Source organism: Leucoraja erinacea, chromosome 6 (assembly GCF_028641065.1).
Source record: "Leucoraja erinacea ecotype New England chromosome 6, Leri_hhj_1, whole genome shotgun sequence".
NCBI lineage: Eukaryota > Metazoa > Chordata > Chondrichthyes > Rajiformes > Rajidae > Leucoraja > Leucoraja erinaceus.
Genome location: NC_073382.1, coordinates 57,704,619 through 57,727,612, shown reverse-complemented (window position 1 = coordinate 57,727,612; position 22,994 = coordinate 57,704,619). Strand labels below are relative to the sequence as shown.

The following is a 22,994-nucleotide window of genomic DNA, read 5'->3' as shown; positions in this document are numbered from 1 at the left end:
GGGACGAATTGACCAGGGAGGTATAGAGGGAGCGGTCTCTGCAGAAAGCAGACAGGACAGGAGATGGGAAGATGTCGCCAGTGGTGTGATCCTGTTGGATGTGGCGAAAATGTTGGAGGATTATTTGTTGTATGTGACGGCTGGTAGGGTGGAAGGTGAGGACAAGGGGGACTCTGCTCTTGTTATGAGTGGGGCGATGGGGAGTGAGAGCAGAGTTACGGGGTATAGAAGAGACCCTGGTGAGAGCTTCATCTATAATAGAAGAGGGAAACCCCGTACCCTGAAGAATGAGGACATCTCCGATGCCCTGGTGTGGAACACCTCATCCTAGGTGCAGATGTGGCATAGACAGAGGAATTGGGAGTAGGGGATGGAGTCCTTACAGGAAGCAGGGTGGGAAGAAGTGTAGTCCGATAATCGGACATTATTGGTCTTCAATGTTAATTCTTACACTAAAGGGTGTACTCTTTAGCCTTTATCTATACACTCTAGATGGCTTGATTATATTCATGTATAGTTTGTTCTTTGACTAGATAGCACGCAAACAAAAGTTGTCCATTTTACCTCGGTACACATGTCAATAATAAATAAAACTAAACTAACCTAAACTAAACACTGTGGACTGCTTGATTGTATTCACATATAGTCTTTGACGAATAGCTTTTCACAGTGCCTCAGTATACATGACAAAATAAACTAAACTAAACTAAACTGCTTCCAGTGGTGAGAGTAGGGGTGGAGATAACTACTGTGTCTTATCAAGGTGGCTCTCTCACTTCTAGTGGTAGGCCATGTGAAGACTCAGTAAATCTTTTGCTTCATGCATGGCATCAGAGATCATTCAGTTTCACTTCAAGATAGACACAAACACTTGGAGTAACTCAGCGGGACAGGCATCATCTCTGGAGAGAAGGAATGGGTGATGTTTCGGGTCAGCACCCTTCATCAGACTATCTTTGGTTTTAACCAACATCTGCAGTTCCTTTCTACACATTCAGTTTCGCTCTGACAGAAGAGGATGCTTTAGGAGACACTGAGATTCTACTGTTGGGAAATCTTACTTGTGGTCAGCTGACATCGCAAGATGAAATGTCTTTGTGCACTTAGAAACGCTTGTTAAAAGTAGGCTAAAACATGTTAAAATCGTGGTGGACACAAAATGCTGGAGTAACTCAGCGGGTCAGGCAGCATCCCTGGAGAAAAGGAATAGGAGGTGTTTCGGGTTGAGACCCTTCTTCAGATAGAGAGTTATACCCCTGTCCCACTTAGGAAACCTGAACGGAAACCTCTGGAGACTTTGCGCCCCACCTAAGGTTTCCGTGCGGTTCCTGGAGATTTTTGTCAGTCTCCATAATGTTCGAAAGTGGTTTCTGCTTCTTCTATGTTCTGGCGATTATTTCAAAAATTTCAAAACCGGTCTCAACAAAAAATAGGTTGGCATTTTAAAAATCGGTAATTTTTTATTCGAAGCCGGTTGCGATGCTAGTTGAAGGTGGTTGCAGGTGGTTGCAGGAGGTTGCCGGAGGTTGCAATAGTGGAAGGTAAGACCTCCCACTACCTGCAACCTCCGGCAACCATCTTCAACTAGCATCGCAACAGGCTTTGACTAAAAAATTATCGATTTTTAAAATGCCAACCTATTTTTAGTCGCGGCCAGTTTTAAATTTTTTGGCACAATACAGCACAATGGCTCAGCTGGTAGAGTCGCTGTCTCAAAGCACCAGAGACCCAGTTTCCACCCTGACCTTGGGAGCTGTCAGTGTGGAGTTTGAACGTTCTCCCTGTGCCCACATGTTTTCTCCGAGTGCTCCGGTTTCCTCCCACATCCCAAAGACATGCGGGTTTGCGGGCTAACTGACTTCTGTAAATTGCCCTTAGTATGTTGTCTATCCAATTCTATCCAGCCTCTCCCTGCAGCTGAAAACCTCGAATCCAGGCAGCATTCTGGTAAAGCTGCCCTGCACCCTCTCCAAAGCCTTCACATCTCTCATGTAATGGGGCATCCAGAACTGCACGCAATACTGCACAAATTCAGCCGAACCAAAGTCCTATAGAGCATCACATTAACCAGAAGTATTTCAACTAAATAATTGGCCAATGCTGTTAATTTGTCAGCTTTCTGGAGATATAACATTAAGTACATCAATTTAGAAAAGTCTAAACATAGATATAAACATTAAATTTACTGGTCCATGACTCAGTTAATGGTGAACTATAGTTAAACACTCAGATGCTTTTAAAATCTCTGTAAGCCGATTTGTTTTCTGTTAATCATTTGTAATTTAATCTGCTGCATTCTATAAATACAACCTTTTTTAATCACAAAAGAAGAGGCTGGAAATACTCAGCAGGTCAGCCAGTGTCCACAGAGAAAGGAAAAACAGTTACTGCTTCAGATCTTGTAAAACGTTGGTGATTAAAAACTTTAAGCATTAAGTTGTAGGGAAAGGGGGAAGGGGCAGGGAGAACAAAAAGTCAGCTGGACAATGGAATAAAGACTATGAGATGCTGAATTATGTCAATTGTAGAGTTGCTGAATGAAACTAGGTGTTCAAGGTTATGGATAACAAAAGGCACTTCTGAGAAAGATGCAGATGAGAAGAGACAAACAAAACTGGCGAGAAGAGCAAATAGGATAAATTGAATTCTGGAACAATGAGATCCACGACTGGACTAGAATGGTTGATATTTTGAGACTGTTGAATTCAGTGTTCACCCCCAAAGGCAGTAATGTAGCAGCTGGAAGATGTCCTGGGGCAGCTCAGTGGCACAGCGGTAGAGTTGTTGCCTTACACTGCAGAAACCCGGGTTCGATCCTGACAGGTGCTGTCTGTGCAGAGTTTGCACGTTCTCCCTGAGACTGCGTGGACTTCCTCCGGGTTTCCCGCTGGTTTCCTCTCATGTTCTAAAAACGTGCAAGTTTGTAGGTTAATTGGCTTCTGTAAGCTGCCCTTAGTGTGTAGGATGCGAAACAGGGATAACATTGAACTAGTGTATAGGTGATCATTGGACAGCATGAAGTCAGTGGGTCAGTGGCATCTCTAAACTAAACAATGTTTAGGACTGGATGGTTTGAAGGGAAAAGATTAAAGGGAAGATGTTACATTTTTCAAGTAGGTGCTTTGGGAGAACAAACAGGTACTGATGGAAACATTGAAAAATAGGTGCAGGAGTAGGCCATTCAGCCCTTCAAGCCAGCACTGTCATTCATGGCTGATCATCTAAAAACAGTACCCCATTCCTGCTTTTTCCCCATATCCCTTGATTCCACTAGCCCTAACTGAAAACATCCAGTGAATTGGCCTCCACTGCCCGTGGCAGAAAATTCCACAGATTCACAACTCTCTAGGTGAAGAAATTTTACTTCATCTCAGTGCTAAATGGCTTACCCCTTATTCTTAAACTGTGACCCCTGGTTCTGGACTCCCCCAACATGGGGAACATTTTTCCCACATCTAGCCTGTCCAATCCTTTATAATTTTATATGTTTCTATAAGATACCCTCTCATCCTTCTAAATTCCAGTGAATTCAAGCCCAGTCGACCCATTCTATCATCATATGTCAGTCCCGCCTCCCGGGAATTAACCTGGTGAATCTACGCTGCACTCGCTCAATAGCAATATTGTCTTTCCTCAAATTAGGACACCAAAATTGCACACTATACTCCAGGTGTGGTCTCGTCAGGGCCCTGTACAACTGCAGTAGGACTTCTTTGCTGCTAAACACAAATCCTCTCGCAATGAAGGCCAACATGCCATTAGCTTTCTTCAATGGCTGCTGTTACCTGCATGCTTACTATCAGTGACTGATGTACAAGCACACCCAGGTCTCGTTGCACCTGCCCTTTTCCTAACCTGACACCATTCAGATAATAATCTGCCTTCCTGTTCTCGCCACCAAAGTGGATAACCTCACATTCACCCACATTATACTGCATCTGCCCACTCACCCAACCTATCCAAGTTACCGCGCAACCTCATAGCATCCTCATCACAGCTCACACTGCCACCCAGGTTTGTGTCATCCACAAACTCGGAGATGTCACATTTAATTCCCTTGTCTAAATCGTTAATATATATGGTAAATAACTGGCGTCCCAGCACCGAGCCTGCCATTCTAAAGAGGACCCAGTAATTCCCACTCTTTGCTTCCTGTCTGCCAACCAGTTCTCTATCCATGTCAATATCCTACCCCCATACCACGTGCTATAATTTTGCACACTAATCTCTTGTGATCAGAAATGGAAGATTGAAGAGAGGAGGGTGACTCATCATAAGTTATAGGAGCAGAATTAGGCCATTTGGCCCATCAAGTATACCATGCCATTCAATCATGGCTGATCTATCTTTCCCTCTCAACTCCATTTTCCTGCCTTCTCCCCATAACCACACTCGAAAGACCTAAGAAATTCCTCATCTCCTTTCTAAAGGTACATCATTTTATTCTGTGGCTATGGTCTCTCGTCCTAGACTCTCCCACCAGACTCTCCACATCACTTCAGGAAGAGGTATAGACAGGAAAACAGGAAGAATAGAGTAGAGCTCTCATAGAATACAGTGTGGGAATAAGTGTAGTTAAGGTATTGGTAGGTCTTAGTGGGCTTATAATGGACAATGGCTGCTGATTGTTCTGAGAAGTAGGGGAATTAGGGAAATGAAAAAATAGTCAAAAATGGATTGTGTTGAAGTAATGGTGGAAACTGGCAGCAAAGGTAATAATACATAAGTTCTGTAGAAGGGCACTAAACAGCATTAAAACTACCATCAATGTGCCACGAAAGGTGGTGAGAGAGAAATCACAACGATGGCAAGGCAAAGCATGGACCCAGGATGGTGAATACTACAAAACATTTGTTATGCAACCCAGACTTGCAAAAATACCCTCAGAAAAGGGAACTGATACCTTCAGTAAATAACTTGCATTGTATGAGGTTTAGTTTAATTTGGAGACACAGTAAGCCCTTCAGCTCACCGAGTCCGTGCCACCCACAGATCACTAACACTATCCTGCACACACTAAGGACAATTTACAATTTTATCAAGCCAATTAGCCTAAAAACCAGTACATCTTTGGAGCGTGGGAGGAAACTGGAGATCCCAGAGAACAAACATGCAGGTCACGGGGGGAATGTACAAACTCTGTACAGACAAGCATCCATAGTCAGGATTGAACCTAGATCTCTGACGCTGTAAGGCAGCAACTTTACTGCTGCGCTACCTTGCACCTTGGCAATTAAGCATTTTTTCGATTGCTGTGGGATAATTCATATATTCCTAAATGTAAAACTTTTGAACTGTATGTTGCAGTATGGATTCATATCATTCAAGGAAACAAACTCAATGAAACAAATTCATTGCACTTTTCAGACAACTTTTAATTGACTTGATGAATTTCCTGTTAATTATATAATGGGCTTTGCACTGCCCAGGGCTGCAACAAATTGCAGAGTTGGAAATATAGCTCAGTCCATAACACAGACCAAAAGTCCCATCATTGACCATCCTGGTCATTCCTTTTTCTCCCTGCTCCTATCGGGCAGAAGGTACAGAAGCTTGAAAGTGCCCACTGCCGGACTCATGAATAGCCTCTACCCTTCTGTTATCAGGCTTCTGAACAGTCCTTCCATAGAATGGGGTACTGTTTGATTTGCATCTACCCCCTTTTGGACATTGGACTTTGTCTATGAAACTGACTTGCTACAATTGCAAAAAACAAGTCTGCACTCGTTTTCTTCCTCTTTGCTCTATAAATTGTACTTGAGTTTAAATTAATGTTTTCCATGTGTGGCATATCTGATCTGTTTGGATGGCATGCAAATCAAAGTTTTTCCTTCGTATCTCAGTGCATGTGACAATAATAAATCTAAACCTAAACCTTTTCTCAATGCGAAAAAATCCTTGAAAATTGATGTATCCTTTACAGGAGTTTCAAGCTGGCAACGAATTGAAGCCAACTCAAATATTAGATGAAGTAAATCAGCTGTCAAAGAACTCGTGGAATCAAAGTGGATATGGAGACCAGGTTGAACGACACATTCAACGACGAAGTATTGCTGAAACATTGAAGAAAGTCGAGCACTTTTCTGAAATATCTAGTTACCACAGCAAAGTAAGAACCAATCTGCATTGTATAAACAGTTACAATGCAGGGTGAATTTTTTTTGGATAAGACTTCAAATTACTATATACAATGAGTGATACCCCATGATAATGAGCTGTGATTTTGGCAGGCGTGTTAGCCCAACAGGTCACTGCTCTTTAGAAGTGCTTACATTACACAATGTGTATATCAGGAAAAGATACATTTATTGTGAACTTTATTGTGGCAAAACAAATAGTTTTCATCTTTATGTCATAGTCAGGGTCACACAGCATGGAATCAGGCCCTTTGCCCACAACGACCAACATGTCCCATCTACACCAATTTCACCTGCCTGCACTTGGACAATATCCCTCTAAACCTATCCTATCCATGTACCTGTCCAAATGGTTCTTAAACATTGCAATCGTACGTGCATCCCATATACCCACGGCTCATTCCATACACCCACCGTGTGAAAAAGTTGCCCCTTGGGTTCCTATTAAATCTTCCCCCCCAACCTTAAACCTGTATCATTTGGTTCACGGTTCCCTTAATATGAAGAATAATGATAGGGGAATTAAATACACCTTGTACTCATCAAAAGTGCAAATACACCATAAAATGAAAGTTCTGGGCTCTGACATTTCACGGGTTCAGTAACACCTACCAGCTCTGCAACAGAGGTCATGTACAAAAGATTGTCTAGTAGTTATCTGAAGACAATCCTGAATGTTTCATGTGCTAGACCACATTTCACTGAGGTTCCACCACAGTAAAAAGATGTAAAATCCCCACGTTGGGAATTTATTGGCCTGGACTCATGATGTTTTCAAGTTAAATGAATTTGGCAAACAGGTTATTCAACTCTTGGGTGAGAGGGGTGTCAGCTGGGCTCCATGCTTCTCGCCTTAAGCAACGTTGGGAAGAAATAAAATGATGAAATAAGGGCAGTGAATGACCTACGCCGAGCTTGCAATCATAACATGATGGGTGTAGAGTTAAGCCATTCAGCCCATCAAGTGTACTCTGCCATTCAATCAAGGTTGATCTATCTCTCCTTCCTAACCCCATTTCCCTGTCTTCTCCCCATAACCTCTGACAATCAAACAAAAAGATCAGCCAAATAGCAAAGCACATATTGTCTTATCCCCCAATCTTCTCAGTTGCGATCAAATACTTATAGTTGGCCAAATGACTCTATATTTATATGATGCTTTTACTGTGGTAAACCACTGTGAGAATATGCACAATAGACACAAAGTGGTGTTGTAACTCAGTGTCAGCATGTCTGGAGAAAAAGGATGGGTGACATTTCGGATCGGGACTCTGAAGAAGGGTTCTGAAACAAAACATCACCCATCCTTTTTCACCAGAGTTGATGCCCCGTTGAGTTATACGAGCACTTTGTGTCTATATTTGGTATAAATCACTATCTGCAGTTCTTTGTTCCCACATTGTGAGAATATGTATAATGAGTTAATAGACAACCCTTCGGCCCACTGTCTCTGCACCGCCCCATGATACCAATCTGCTTACATCCCTTCTGCCCATACATGGTGCTTTTTCCTCTATTTCTTCCCTGTCTGAATGCTCTTATACATTGCATTGTATCAGCTTCTATCATCTCCTCTGGCAGCACATTGCAGGCACTTACCATTCTCTTTGTAAAACAAATCTCCTTTAAATGTTAAGACACAAAATGATGGAGTACCTCAGTGGGTCAGGCAGCATCTCTAGAGGAAAGGAATGGGCAATCTTTTGGGTTGAAACCCTTCTTCAGACTGGAAGATGCTAACTGACCCGCTGAGTTACTTTAGCACTTTGTGTCAATCCTCACTGTAAACCAGCATCTGCAGTTCCTTCCTACACACTACTCCTTTAGATGTTACCTCTCTCAACTTAAAGCTATGATTTCAATTACTTGACATTCCCATTGTGGGACTCTGACTGTCCACTTTATCTATACCTCTCACAACGTTATGTTCTTTCATCAGGGCACGATTTAACCTCCGATGCTACAGAGAAAACAATTTAACTTTGTCCAGCCTCTTCTTCTAGCTAATATTCACCGGTCCAGGTAACTTCCTGATGAACCTCTTCTGCATTCACCCTAAAGCCTCCCAATCCTTCCTGCAGTGTGTTAACCAAAACTGTAGAGAGGCTTTTTATGCAACTACAAAATTGGGAGTGATGAGATATTATACATATGTCCTAAAGGAGGAGAGTAAAGAGCAGAGAGGTTTAATGATGGAATTTCAGAATCTGGGACCCAGACTGAGGAAGGTTAATTTGCTTCACCAACTTCGCTGAATGGGGTTTATTGCTGATTAATTAGCTATGGTTGTTAAAGGAGGGCTTAAAACAGAGAGCAGGTAGAGGAATGCAGCCACTACAAAGGACTCGAGGAGGCTACAAAAATAGTTTGAGCAAGGCTATGTTGCGATTTGAATACAGGGAGGAGAATTTCTATCAGGGAATCATCGCTATCCCAAGAATCAATCTAGATCTGGACTACAAGAGTGATTACAAGACTGATGGTAGAAGTAGACTTCTAACAGTCAGGGCAGCAGAAGTTTGAATGAATTCCGCATGATATAGAAACCAAGGAAGATGTAATTGGTTTCTCTTCTTTTTTGAATATTGAGTTTTGGTTTAAGATGGGAGGCTCTTATTGCACTGTTCCCTCCAAATGACTCCTTTTGTGGAGATGTGAAAGTTCTATGTGGAGGCAATTTCTTCCAGCCATTCACTGTATTTCTGGTGCCAGAGTTAGCTCATGTCTCCACTAGGATCCTACCGATCACTATAACTTCAGCAGGAACTGTAAAAGCTGGCATGAAATGTAGGTCATGGAGTCATAGAGTCATACAGCACAGAAACAGGCCCTTTGGCACACCATGTGTACGCTATCTGTCAAGTTATTCTATATTCATTTCCCAGCACCAGATCCGTAGCTTCTGTGATGACAATTCAAGCATTTAATTTAGTTTATTCTAGAGATACAGCGCGGAAACAGCCCTTCACCCCACTGAGTACACGCTGACCAGTGATCTCCATACACTAATATTATCCCACACACTAGGGACAATTTTACAATTTTTTGCCAAAGCCAATTTTGTATGTCTTCGTAATGCGGGAGGAAACCGGATCTCCAGGAGAAAATCCTGGCAGGTCATGGGGAGAACGTACAAATTCCATACAGCCAGCACTAAAAAACTGAACACCACTGTATCTGCCTCCATCCCAGATATCTCCGTATAAAAAACATGCCTTGCGCATCTCCTTTAAACCTTCCTCCTTAAAGCTATGCAACATTTTTTTCTTTTTTCAATCTTTTCCAAACTGCATATTTGCAATGCTTGGTGATGAATTGGCAAGGCAGAGAAAACACTCACATCTTATTTCACTTTTAACTCGGAATTGTTTTGTGTGAATTTTAAAACAATGGAACTTTTCATTTTAATACAAAAGTAATTAAGTAGATTGTTTAATGCTAAATGAAGGATGAAAAAGTAATGCAGGACATTTTGACCAATTGCAGAGTGTATATTTTTATTGTCTTATGAAGTTGTCGTTGTTTTTCCCCAGGCATCTGCGAAGATATTTCACTATGAGGGTTTCTTCTGGAGTTGTGCAATGAAAGTACCACATATTGACGACAGTTTTTCAATGTATATGTTTTGTGAGTGAATTTTACATTACATTACATTGGGTTTTAACAGTCTCATCCACATAGTAAACATTACAAACCTCTAAAATCCAGTAGATAATAACCCTTTCAGAAAGCTTTATGATGATAAATTCTTATGGGCATAGTAACTAACATCAAAGTTTTGACATGCATGACAATGCCGTAAGGCAGTCCTGGCTACAATTGTTCAAGTGTTCATGTAAGACTGTGGCTCTTGTTTTTGTCTACAAAACAGGTAACTATACCTAAAATTACTTTTGCAGTGTCCTGATAACATGAAATGCAATGTTCTTCCTTTATCTAGCAGAATACTCTGATTATTTTTTTTTGTGCAATGGTTATTAGGCAAACTATGGTTCACTTGTGGTTATCAGGTTTAACCTGTCTTAAATAGTGGAACTAAATTTGTTGTTCCATGCTTTTCGGGGATTGCTCCAGTCTTTATGGAAATCTTGTGTTGGCTGCTAAAGTTCAGTTTACTGAATTTGAACTTTAATTTCTTGAGATTCCAGAATAGTTCATCCTTTCAGTTTATCAGTTACACATTCTTTAACAATATCTGCATGTGTCATTGACCAGTGAGCCTGATTAAACTTGATTTGAATGTGTCCACTCAGCAGACGCATCTGAAGAATCAGTCCACGAGCCTGCTGTAGTCCAGTCTTTCAGTTTAGTTTTACTCCATTTACCTTTTAACTGACTCAGTTGTTAACTGACTTTATTCATAAAATTAACAAAGCCCTAAAACTGTTTTGGGTCTCCTTGATGACCTCTGAAATTTGGTATTACTCTTTTATTTAGTATGAATTCAGTCTCATCAGTCCGACACCAGCAGTTGCTATAGGAGAGAAACACAATGCAACCCTCCATGTTTTACACATTTCATATAAAACCTTTTATTGAAACGCCTTGGATAAATAACAGCAAAAAGCACAAAGACAGATATTCTACAATGCTGAGATTCTCTGTCATCTGTAGCTTGAACCATGCTGTATGTACTGATGTTGCCATGGGTTACGCTGGTTGGAAACCTCTTGGGGGCTTGGGATGAAATGTAGTCTCTTTTCCAAAGATAGACACAAAAAGCTGGAGTAATTCAGTGGGACATCAGCATCTCTGGAGAGAAGGAATGGGTGACATTTGGATCAAGACTCTTCTTTGCCAGTTGGGTTTTGTGTTGGGGGGGGGGGGGGGGGGGGGGGGGGGGGGGGGTTGGGAAGTTAGGGTGAAGTGCAGGGGGGATGTAGACTTTCAGGGGGAGGAGGATGCATTTGGACACACTTTTAGCACATTTGAGAAAAGACGTGTTTCAACATATTTATCTTGGCTTGCATAAACTGCGTGGAATCCAAACTGTGCAAGTCAATTCTTACTTTCGTTATTTTGCGCATTTTCATCACACACACAACCTTTTATTTGCTTGGATTTGTACCAATTCCACCAACAGACTTGTTACTTCATGCTCTGGTTAAGTTAGTCTTTTTGTGATGGGTTAGACATAAACCACATGAATTATAAAGATGGACATTGGTTTCTATTCTAGCTTCTCCCTTCTGTCATGACAAATATTTTTGTAATGATCACATGAACTATCAACTATAAGAAGGCCATTTGTACTGGGAACAGATTTTAGATGATCAGCCATTTTCTATGTTTCTATGTTCCCTTGTAATTTCTCTCCATTCCCATGGCAAACATCTCCATAATCTGCTGAGTGAAGTGATAATTGTTGAAAGATTGACTTAAAAAAAACAAGATGATACATTGAAGCCAAAAGTCTCCTGTTTTCCTTCGTAGCAACACAGAGGAATTAAAAATATATATATATATTTGCCATTCATCGACCAGTGTGGTTTGATTGCATTCAAAAGTTGAAAAATAATTTTTGATGGCCATCTAATTTTGGATAATCTGAGCTGGTGTTATTGGAAGGAATACTAATGAATTAATGAATGAATGAATGTATACGATTATGGGCCAAGTATTCACATACAAGGAATTTGCCTTGGTGCTCCGCCCGCAAGTGACAACATGACGTACCGTGATAGTTAGGAATTACACATAAACATTAAACATTAATAATAAAACATTATTGATTAAACATGTGAATTATATAAAATACCAGAGCAAAAGGAGGCTACAGATTTTTGGTTATTGAGTAGAGCTACTACTGGTGGAAAAAAGCAGTTTTTATATCTGGCTGTGGCAGCTTTGACAGTCCGGAGTTGCCTTCCAGAGGGAAGTGATTCAAAGAGTTTGTGGCTAGGGTGTGAGGAGTCAGAGATGATCTTACCCGCTTGCTTCCTGGCCCTTGCAGTGTACTGTTGTGCCTTTTTGACAGCTAAATAGCCCTTTTACACTTCTGATTTACTTTAGTAACAACCCAGCCTGCGATAATTTCATTTGTTTGTATCGATTCCCTCATATGTAAACCAAACCAATGAAGTATGGCGACACTTTTATCTTGCAAGGAGTTGATCACTTTACTTCTTGCTGTCTATTGGTGGGGGTAGACGATGATAGCATTGTTGTGCAATATCATGTCTTGTGGGATTGTGGGTCACAAATCCGATGCACAAACCACACGCAGTGGGGGCCACGAGGGCCGCTGTGGGAGGATTTAGGGCTGCAGCCTTCCTCCTGTCTCTGACACGAGTTGCCTTTGGCGATTATCTTCGAAACTGCTGACTGCCTTCCTAGTGGTTGTACGCCAACCTGTCCTGCCACTGTCACGGGTTTCCAGTCTTTTGGGGCTAGGCCTGCATGCTGGAAGTCATCCTTGATGCAGTCTTTGAACCATTTCTTTGGGCGTACTGGGTTCCTTTGACCCTGTGACAGAACTCCGTACAGGAGTTGACCAGGCATACGGGATTTATCCGGATCACATGGCCTGTCCATTGAAGTTGGGCCTTTATCATCATTGCTTCGATGCTTGTGAAGCCAGACCGGTCCAGCACTTCCACGTTGGTCACCCTGACTTGTCAGCGTATGCCCATGATGAACCGCAGAGAGCGCATGTGGAATATCTCAAGCTGGCGGATGTGTTTCCTGTACAAGGTCCATATTTCACATCCATACAGCAAGCTGGAGAGTACTACAGCTTTGTAGACTTTCAGCCTAGTTGGCAGCTTGATGTTGTGGTGGTTTAACTTGTTGTCAACTACCTGCATTTCCACTGGGCTTCAAAGGCCAGTGATGAGCAACACTCATCTTTGCAGACACCATTGTCTACAGTTCCCCCACCATTGCCTGTACTGCAGTTGGGAATGTTTCTTCATATTCGGATAGAGTCTGGTACCACATCTCATGGTGCATTTGTCCACTGTGCCACTCATGGGAGGGCTTCAGAGTTAATAGCATAAGAAACTTTAAAATATACAGTGGATATTATTATCAACTCCATTTAAAGTTTATATTTTTGCAAAAGTATGTGTTCGATCTGAGTAAATGTGTTTCCAACTTCTGTCTTATTTAGCTGAGCAGAAAGTATCGAAAAGCTGTATCGGAGCTTACCACCTTCCTTTCCCAACAAGACTGACCCAGAACAGCTCTGCTTATGATCCTGCCATTGGTAAGTGCAGTAATGGAATTTATATACTGGACCTGCAAATGTATTTGTTCAAATTACAGGTATGAATGTGGGACTGAAGCATCAGCCATGATTGATAGTCTGGTGGGTCAAATGGCCTAATTCTGCTTCAACAGCTGAGGAGGTAGAAATCAGATGGTTACTTCTCATGTTTGACAATTTCTTGATAATTAATTGGGGTCTATAGTATAGAGATCTACCCTACTTGTGCCCTACTTGTACCCTACTAGACTTTAGTAAGGTATAAGGTGAGAGGGGGAAGATTTAATGAAGATGGGCAAGATTTCCTACACAAAGAGCAGTGAGGGCCAAGAGCGCATTGCCAAGAATGGTGGTGGTAGACATGATAGTGGCATTTCAGAGGAAACTCAGCGGGTCACGCAGCATCTCTGGAAGAGCTGGATGTATGATGATATCTCTGGATGTATAGGCGATGTTCTGGGTTGGGATCCTTCTTCAGACCCAGCGTAAACATATTAGAAACATAGAAACATAGAAAATAGGTGCAGGAGTAGGCCATTCGGCCCTTCGAGCCTGCACCGCCATTCAATATGATCATGGCTGATCATCCAACTCAGTATCCCGTACCTGCCTTCTCTCCATACCCCCTGATCCCCTTAGCCACAAGGGCCACATCTAACTCCCTCTTAAATATAGCCAATGAACTGGCCTCAACTACCCTCTGTGGCAGAGAGTTCCAGAGATTCACCACTCTCTGTGTGAAAAATGTTCTTCTCATCTCGGTTTTAAAGGATTTCCCCCTTATCCTTAAGCTGTGACCCCTTGTCCTGGACTTCCCCAACATCGAGAACAATCTTCCTGCATCTAGCCTGTCCAACCCCTTAAGAATTTTGTAAGTTTCTATAAGATCCCCTCTCAATCTCCTAAATTCTAGAGAGTATAAACCAAGTCTATCCAGCCTTTCTTCATAAGACAGTCCTGACATTCCAGGAATCAGTCTGGTGAACCGTCTCTGCACTCCCTCTATGGCAATAATGTCCTTTCTCAGATTTGGAGACCAAAACTGTACGCAATACTCCAGGTGTGGTCTCACCAAGACCCTGTACAACTGCAGTAGAACCTCCCTGCTCCTATACTCAAATCCTTTTGCAATGAAAGCTAACATACCATTCGCTTTCTTTACTGCCTGCTGCACCTGCATGCCTACCTTCAATGACTGGTGTACCATGACACCCAGGTCTCGCTGCTGCATCTCCCCCTTTCCCAATCGGCCACCATTTAGATAATAGTCTGCTTTCCTGTTTTTGTCACCAAAGTGGATAACCTCACATTTATCCACGTTATACTGGGTCTGCTATGCATTTGCCCACTCACCCAACCTATCCAAGTCACCTTGCAGACTCCTAGCATTCTCCTCACAGCTAACACTGCCCCCAGCTTTGTGTCATCCGCAAACTTGGAGATATTGCATTCAATTCCCTTATCCAGATTATTAATATATATTGTAAATAGCTGGGGTCCCAGCACTGAGCCTTGCGGTACCCCACTAGTCACTGCCTGCCATTGTGAAAAGGACCCGTTTACTCCTACTCTTTGCTTCCTGTTTGCCAGCCAGTTCTCTATCCACATCAATACTGAACCCCCAATGCCTTGTGCTTTAAGTTTGTATACTAATCTCTTATGTGGGACCTTGTCGAAAGCCTTCTGGAAGTCCAGATACACCACATCCACTGGTTACCCCCTATCCACGCTACTAGTTACATCCTCAAAAAATTCTATAAGATTCGTCAGACATGATTTACCTTTCGTAAATCCATGCTGACTTTGTCCAATGATTTCACCACTTTCCAAATGTGTTGCTATCCCATCTTTAATAACTGACTCTAGCAGTTTCCCCACTACCGATGTTAGACTAACTGGTCTGTAATTCCCCATTTTCTCTCTCCCTCCCTTCTTAAAAAGTGGGGTTACGTTTGCTACCCACGAATCTTCAGGAACTACTCCAGAATCTAAAGAGTTTTGAAAGATTATTACTAATGCATCCACTATTTCTGGAGCTACTTCCTTAAGTACTCTGGGATGCAGCCTATCTGGCCCTGGGGATTTATCGGCCTTTAATCCATTCAATTTACCCAACACCACTTCCCGGCTAACCTTGTATTCTCGAGAGATGCTGCCTGACCCGCTGAGTTACTCCAGCACGTTTGTGTCTTTTGCTCAAGATTCTCACATCTGCAGTTTCTTCTGACTGCTTTCACACTATTGCATAGTTAGTAATTTACAGCTTCTGTTATAATCGGCATGAAACCAATGTTGTTATTTGCCTTTTCTAGGTTATCGCCATTCCTGGAGCGTGCTGATCGTATTGTCTGTACTAACCATTGGAATCGGTTTTGGGCTCATTGTTTATGAAGCTCTCCAAGTGCACGACTCCATGTACATACTGGGAGGTGGATTCTTCATTTTGGCTGGTAAATAAACTTGGGTTTAGTGCATTGAACACTAGGGGAACGTACATGAAAACTCTTGTGTGTGAAATGGCACCTTGGTTTGGAAAGGAGTTGAACTGTTTTTTGGTGGTACTGTTTATTTCAATGTTATTATTCAACATAATGTCCTTCTCCGGTTCTTGACAACCACATCAATTGGCAGAAGACATTTGATGGAGCAGTATGCAGTACAAACTTTATTGATATAAAGCAGTGTTATAGGTCTAATGGTTATACAGAGTAAGTAGCTTTTCAGCTTCCGTTTGTTCAAATTACATTTTCATAACATGTCAATTTGTGTGCTGTATGATTGAATTTTATCAAAAGCCTGTTCACTAAATTACTATAGATACAGCTGGTTGTGCACATTTTTCAATTTAACACACTTTGGTAAACTTGGCCACGATTCTTCTGTCACAGTCTGCCCTCTCCTCATTCTCATCCACTTCACCTTCCGGTACTTTTCCACCGGTCCCTCCTTCTCCTCACCTGCCTGCCTGCCACTCCCCTCTCATCAGCCCAACTCTCCTCACCTGTTGCACTCAGTTGCCTCTGATCACCTATTAACCCGGTATGTAGACTCTCCTCACCGTTCACACAGTACCAGATTGTTCTGAGCATTCATGCAAGACTCTCCAGCGATTTCCCGACTGCCTACACGGATTCGAACCTGCCCCTGCCCCTGCCCCTGCCCATTCCGTCCTGTCGTCTTCCCGGATATCGCCTCAGCCTTCTGTCCCCGACCACGGCCTTCGTCCCGTACCTCCTGGTTTCTGTCTACCTCTCTCCTGGGCTGTCTGGTGTATCCCTGCAACGGCTCCTCGACTTCCTGCCTGGCTTCGACTCTCCTTTCGTCTGTCCCTTGCTGGTTTGTTTGCATCGTGTGTTGGATCTCCTGGTTACCGGACCTTCCAGTACCCCAACTACATCTCCTGCCTGCCCCTCTTCGGAACCCTCGCTCAATCCTGAGCCTCTGTGTGAGTACGGTGTACCCATTTCCTGTGTTACTACTCTGTGCTGCTATTGGGTCCAAGCTATACCCGTTACATCTTCATGCACATTTATAGGTCTCTGGATATGTGCAGCTATGGAGTACAGCACACAATGTGTATTTTGTATGAATGGTGAAGAATATATTTGTATGTACAAAGTCCACAACTGAATGGAGATCTTTGGTGTTACACGATCAACTGGCTTGGAGTTTGAAGTGTTGTGGTCCCTTCATCTGCTTCTGTGCCTGACCTAACCTTCCATCAATCTCAACCTCATCAGACTATATGACTGCCTCCTCTGTCCCCTGTCTGACCATAGTTGCTGCTCTTCTGCCATTTCGGCGATCCCCCTGACCACTGCAAACATCCGTGTTCCTATATCCACCCTCTACAAATCCACCTGCCTACTTGACATCCTTCAACAGTCCATGGAAAAGCTAAGGAAGAAAAGACCATTGCTAATGAAGGAGAGACCAGTGTGCAAGATCTGTTCTCATGCATATATGCATTGAAGCTCTTGTGTGATAGATTCTTTCTGTTAGAGGTCGTTCCTTAACAATGCGGCTTTAACAGCTTTTCTGTAGATATACATTGAAAACCATGTTCCTTGCCATATATTTTGCCTTTGCAATGCAGACTGCATAGTATACGCATCAGGGAAAAGAGCTTGAGATTCCAAAATCCTTTTTAGACACTCTAATCATGGAAACAATGGCACGTGCGTGCACCAAAGCTACTACATTTAGACAAGACGTCCTGACTTGGCTGTTCTAAACTTCCTTGAAGAGCAGTCTTTATTTTTAATTATCTTCCTATGTAAAGAATCTCTTAATATGTGCAGTAAAGAATCTCTTAAAAGAATGTTAAACCTCAATCACTTATGCTTGGCATTGTTACCATCAGGGCATTCTCCTACAGAATCTTGCACTTTGAACACTGAAAGCAAAATACAAGGCATCAATTAATCTAAAAAATGTATCCTGTTTATCTTGGAAAGCCTATTGCTTCGCACTGTAAGCTATTTTGAGCGTTAACCTTTGTCTTCTTATTCATTCATTTACAGGATGAGGGTATTGCTGATAAGGCTAGGATTTACTGTCCACCCTAACATGCTCGTGAGAAGCTGGTCCTGAATTGTCCCCTTAAATGATGGCAAAATGAGTGGTGAAGCGTTGTGCTGTTGGGAAGGGAGTTCCAGGATTTAGAGCCAGCAGCATTGATGAAACCATGATACACTTCTAACACAGAAAGATTTCTGACTTGGATGGAAATCTGCAGGCGGTCTTTTCTTTTACACGCTGCCTTTGACCTTCTTGTTGGCAGAGGTAGTAGGTTTGGGGAGTGTGGTCGGAGTAGCCTTGGTGAGTAACTCCGGTGCATTTTGTTGATGGTGCACCATTCTGCAGCCGATGATGGAAGAATTGGACGTTTTCAGGAGTGTGGAGGGATCAGTCAAGTGGGCTGCTTCATCTTGTATAGTGTGTTTTATCGCCTCTTAAATATTCATATGTTTATAAGCTCATAAGTTATTGGAGCAGAATTACGCCATTCAGCCCATCAAGTCTACTCTGCCATTCATCATGGCTGATCTATCTTTCCCTTTCATCCCCAATCTCCTGCCTTCTCCCTATAACCCCTGACCCATATTTATCAAGATTCTATCAATCTCTTCCTTAAAAATATCCATTGACATGGCCTCCACAGCTTTCTATGGCAATGAATTCCACAGATTCACCACCCTCTGATGAACTATTGCTGGAGAGTACATCAACATGTTCTTAATTCCAAGTGAATAATACTACGCTGCAAACCGGCCTTATAGATGGTGCAACAGCATCACAGAATCAGGAGGTGAGTTGCTTACCACAGCATATACAATGCCTAACTCGTAATCAATGTATTTAATGTGGCTGTTGCAGTGAAATATTTACTCACTGGGGCCCCTTGGTTGCTGATTATTTGCCACCCAGTGATGATAATGCCATTCACTGTCAATGGTCAAATTGAGGTGGTCAATGTCTGACACTTGTGTGAATCAAATATCATTTGCTGCATTCAGCCTGTGTCTGAATATTACTTGGGTCTTTCTGCGTGCAGGCATTTCCTGGGGAGTTGTAATTGAAACTGAACCTTGTGCATTTATTTCTAAACATCCCTCCTTTGCTCTGAAGATGGTTGGGCATAAAGCACTGCCCAGTCTGGCCATTGATGCTGCTCTATTCCCTGATGCCATTCCAATGATACCCCTGATCTCAGCATACTTCAGCGGACCTATATCCACCCTCTACCAATCTAATAGTCTCTTGATGTGACATCCTTGGGCTGGTGACTTACCAACAACCGCTACCATCTTCCTTTCTGCAAGATTTGCAGAACCTTTTCCCTTGAAGGCCATTGATTCCAGGATTCATTATCAATATGCAACAATTATTGGCAACAACACTTCCATAAGTTCATAAGTTATAGGAACAGAATTGGGCCATCCAGCCCATCAAGTCTACTCCACCATTCAATCTTGACTGATCTCACTTTCCCTCTCAACCCCATTCTCCTGCCTTCTCCCCATAATCCCTGACTCCCATACTAATCAACCGTACTCCCTCCTTGTTAACTATTAGCACACGGGCCTTTAAGGCAACATGCTCGGTCCCATCTTCTACTCCCTGCATATCTTTAAATGTGTAGCCAGACAATGCTTCAATGCCATCTCTAAATTCATTGATGACACCATTGTTCAATGAATAATGATGGGTAATGAAGAATCGGAGTGCAGGAGGGAGATCGATAATCGGGTTGAGTGGTGTCCTAGCACAATCTTGCTTTCAATGTTAGCAAGACCAAAGAACTGATTGCTGACTTCACGAGCGGCAAGCTGATGGTCCATGAACCTGTCTTCATTGGCAGCAAGGCAGTGGAGAGAGTCAACGGTTTCATGTTCCTGGGCATTTGAGGTTCTGTCCTAGGAACAGCACATTGATGTAAACACAAAGAAAGCTCACCAATGCCTCTACTTCTTCAGAGGTTTGAAGAGATTTGGCAAGTCACCAAATACTTTCTCATGTTCGTCCAGGTTTATGGTGGAGAGCATACTGACTGGCTCCCTCACGGCCTGGTTTGATGACTCGGGTACCCAAGAACGAAGCAGACTGCAGAACATAGACCTGTACAGTGCAGGAACGACCCCTTTGGCACACAGTGTTTGTGCAGAAGATGATGCCAAGTTAAATTGATCTCATCTGCCTGTACATATCCCTCTATTTCCTGTGCTTCCACATGCCTATCTAAAAGAAAATGAAGGGCATCGGGAATATTGACCTCTTACCATTAAAGGGATTCACAGAATGCACTGCCTGAAGAAGGAAGTAATATCTCCAAAGACCAAACACTGCCCTGGCTGCACTCTCATCTCACTGCTAACATCGAGAAGAAAGGACAGAAGTCTGAGAGTCGTTACCTCCAGGTTCAAGAACAACTTCATCCCATCAATCGTTAGGCTCTGCACAATCCTAAACACAACCATACCTCACCCTGAAATATTATGTACATTATATGAGGTTGCACTACACATGTAGTCTTGCACTATTATGGTCTAGTTAATTAATATAACTAATCATTTATTTATTATTGATTATAGTATATGTATTTGTTGTGTTAATGAGCCTGTAAAGCTGCAGCAAGTAAGAATGTCATTGTTCAGTTCCCGGTACATATAACAATTAAACACCCTTGACACTCTTGACTTGATACTTAATATAACTGTAAATTTATTGTATTGTTTATTGTATATTTACTTGTTGTATTGCTTATTGTATATTTACATGTTGTATTGTCGTGTTAATGTGCTTGTAACACTGTAGCAAGCAACAATTTCAATGTTTAAGACCCAGTGCCAATGACAATTAAACTCTCTTGACACTTAACTCTTGGCTTGACCAGATTTGACAATAAAGTTGGACTAAGTTGGTTATGGTATTAGATTTGGAGTTTTATTAACATTTCTTGGGTTCCTTGCTGGTCTGCACTTTTATGATCTTTCTTTTGGCTTAAATCCAAGAAAGATGAGGATGTAGTAGTGTAAACATTATATTCGGGTGCCACATTCATCCATTTGGTAATATGTTCATGAGGATTGAAAGAAGATGTTTTTAAAAAAGAAGAGGTGCTTGTAAGGTCACAGGTGCCCACAGAAAGCAGAGAGAAACTTTAAAGAACATATGCATGTTCTCTGCATTAGACTCTGATTATTGTGTGGTTAACCTTCTGGTAAAAATTGCTGTGACGACTGAAGTGAACAGAAGTGATATGTGAAAAATTATATATTGTACAAAACCCATCTCTCTTGTATGTAAAATAGAGATACAAGTGTCTGCAGTCCAGATTAAGCATCAACATCAACGGTCCAATTCCCCCCACAGATGCTGCCTGACCCTCTGAGTTCCTCCAGAAGTTTATTTTGTGCTCTATTGTGTCAAGATAATCTTATTAACCTTGCAAGACCAGATTGTCATCCTCATAACCAGCCAATGGTTCAAGAGTGGTAAAGTCAGTAGAACTTTGCGCGGGCACATGGTCTATCAAAAATATAAAACAAAATGGCAATGTAATCTTCTTGGTAAAAATGATGGCTTTCACTTTGAATAACAAGGAACTGAAGATGCTGGTTTACCAAGGAAAGGCACAAAATGCTGGAGTAACTCAGTGAGTCTGGTAGCATTCCTGGAGAATATGGATAGGTGACATTTCAGGTTGAGATCCTTGTTCTTCACTTGAAGCTTTGTCATAAAATCTTGCATTGCCAGTTGCTGCTGGATAGCATGTGTAAGAAGGAACTGCAGATGCTAGTTTTAAGCAAGGATAGACACAACATGCTGGAGTAACTCAACGGGTCAGGCAGCATCTCTGGAGAATAGGCTATTTTTAAGAATAGCCCCAGAGATGTTGCCTGATCCACTGAGTTACTCCAGCATTTTGCATCTAGCTGCTAGATAGTTTGTGTACCTTCCAACAGTATTGATGACACTTTTTCTTTTTATTTTCAGGTATTTTGTCCACATTTTCCATTATTATGTACATCTTTTGGATTCAAGCTCTCAATGCTATAATGAGTCAGATCATTGAACCAAGTAAATCATGTCTACACCCGATGGTTAAAGTTCAGTTTGGTTGGTCTTTCATGTTGGCTCCTGTTGGCACACTCTTTTCCATACTTGCAGGTTTGCTTTTCTTTCAGGTTGGATGGATGGTCCAGAAGAAAAAAAGGGACATAATGTATTCTGTGCCATTTGAAAAAGTTGGTGATGATGACCTCTGATTGTATTTCCATGCTGTGATTTCCTACTTCTTCCATTTTCTCCTAGTTTCTCCAGTAATCACATACATTGAGTATCTGCAGTCCTCTTGTTCCTAATCCCACTACACAAGTGTGGGAAATGATTGTTGATGTGCTACTTGTCCACTGCATCCATAAAGGTGCTGCTCAGCACCATCTATACTGGGCAATAATCAGGTTGGAGTAACTTGCATGGAAGTAAATTGGATTGTTTGTAGAGTCCCATAGCTTACTTAGTGTAGACCGTGTCAAAACATAGGTTTTCATGTTCTAGGTGCATAATGAGGCCATTTGGACCATCAAGTCTACTCCACCATTCAATCATGGCAGATCTATCTCCTCTCCCCCCCTCAGCCCCATTCTCCTGCCTTATGTCCATAACCCCTGACACCTGTAATAATCATTTTTTCTTAGTCTGCATCATTCATGGTTATGTATTTCCTCACTGAACACAAGGAAGCCAGCTTTTTACTACTTTCAGACCTTTTGTGAAAGCTGTGCCTAAGATTTGAAATGCATTTTGCTCTGTAAACAAGTTAATGGAAGACGTTAAGCAATCCTTCTTCCAACAAGTGCCCCCATCACATAAAGCTTTGTAGTTTAAGCGGTGAACTGCTCAGCAGTTTATAGCAATAAACCTTATTCTGCATTTAATTATGCACTATCTAACATGGAGTGTTTTACATTTACAAGAGACATTCAGAACAGTAATGCTTTCCACATAGTTTTAGTGACTTTCTGCACTCTAGTGTCTCCCAAAATGAAAAATTATGAGCTGTTTCAATTGTTGGGGCAAATTATGATAACAAAGCTTAGTTTCAGTTAATATACCTGTATATAGTTTCCACCATCTATTTTCTT

General features: G+C 42.0%; 1 protein-coding gene across 1 annotated transcript in view; it reads left to right on the top strand.

The window, feature by feature from the left end:
- The window catches only part of LOC129698183 (transmembrane protein 182-like), a 33,362-nt gene extending 10,620 nt beyond the window's left edge, over nucleotides 1–22,742 (top strand). The window contains exons 2-6 of the mRNA XM_055637136.1: nucleotides 5,924–6,109; nucleotides 9,671–9,764; nucleotides 13,249–13,344; nucleotides 15,657–15,794; nucleotides 21,844–22,742. Coding sequence (XP_055493111.1) covers nucleotides 5,924–6,109; nucleotides 9,671–9,764; nucleotides 13,249–13,344; nucleotides 15,657–15,794; nucleotides 21,844–22,115 — 786 coding nt within the window. The 3' untranslated portion in view covers nucleotides 22,116–22,742. The remainder of the gene's footprint in view (nucleotides 1–5,923; nucleotides 6,110–9,670; nucleotides 9,765–13,248; nucleotides 13,345–15,656; nucleotides 15,795–21,843) is intronic.
- Nucleotides 22,743–22,994: the final 252 nt, after the last annotated feature.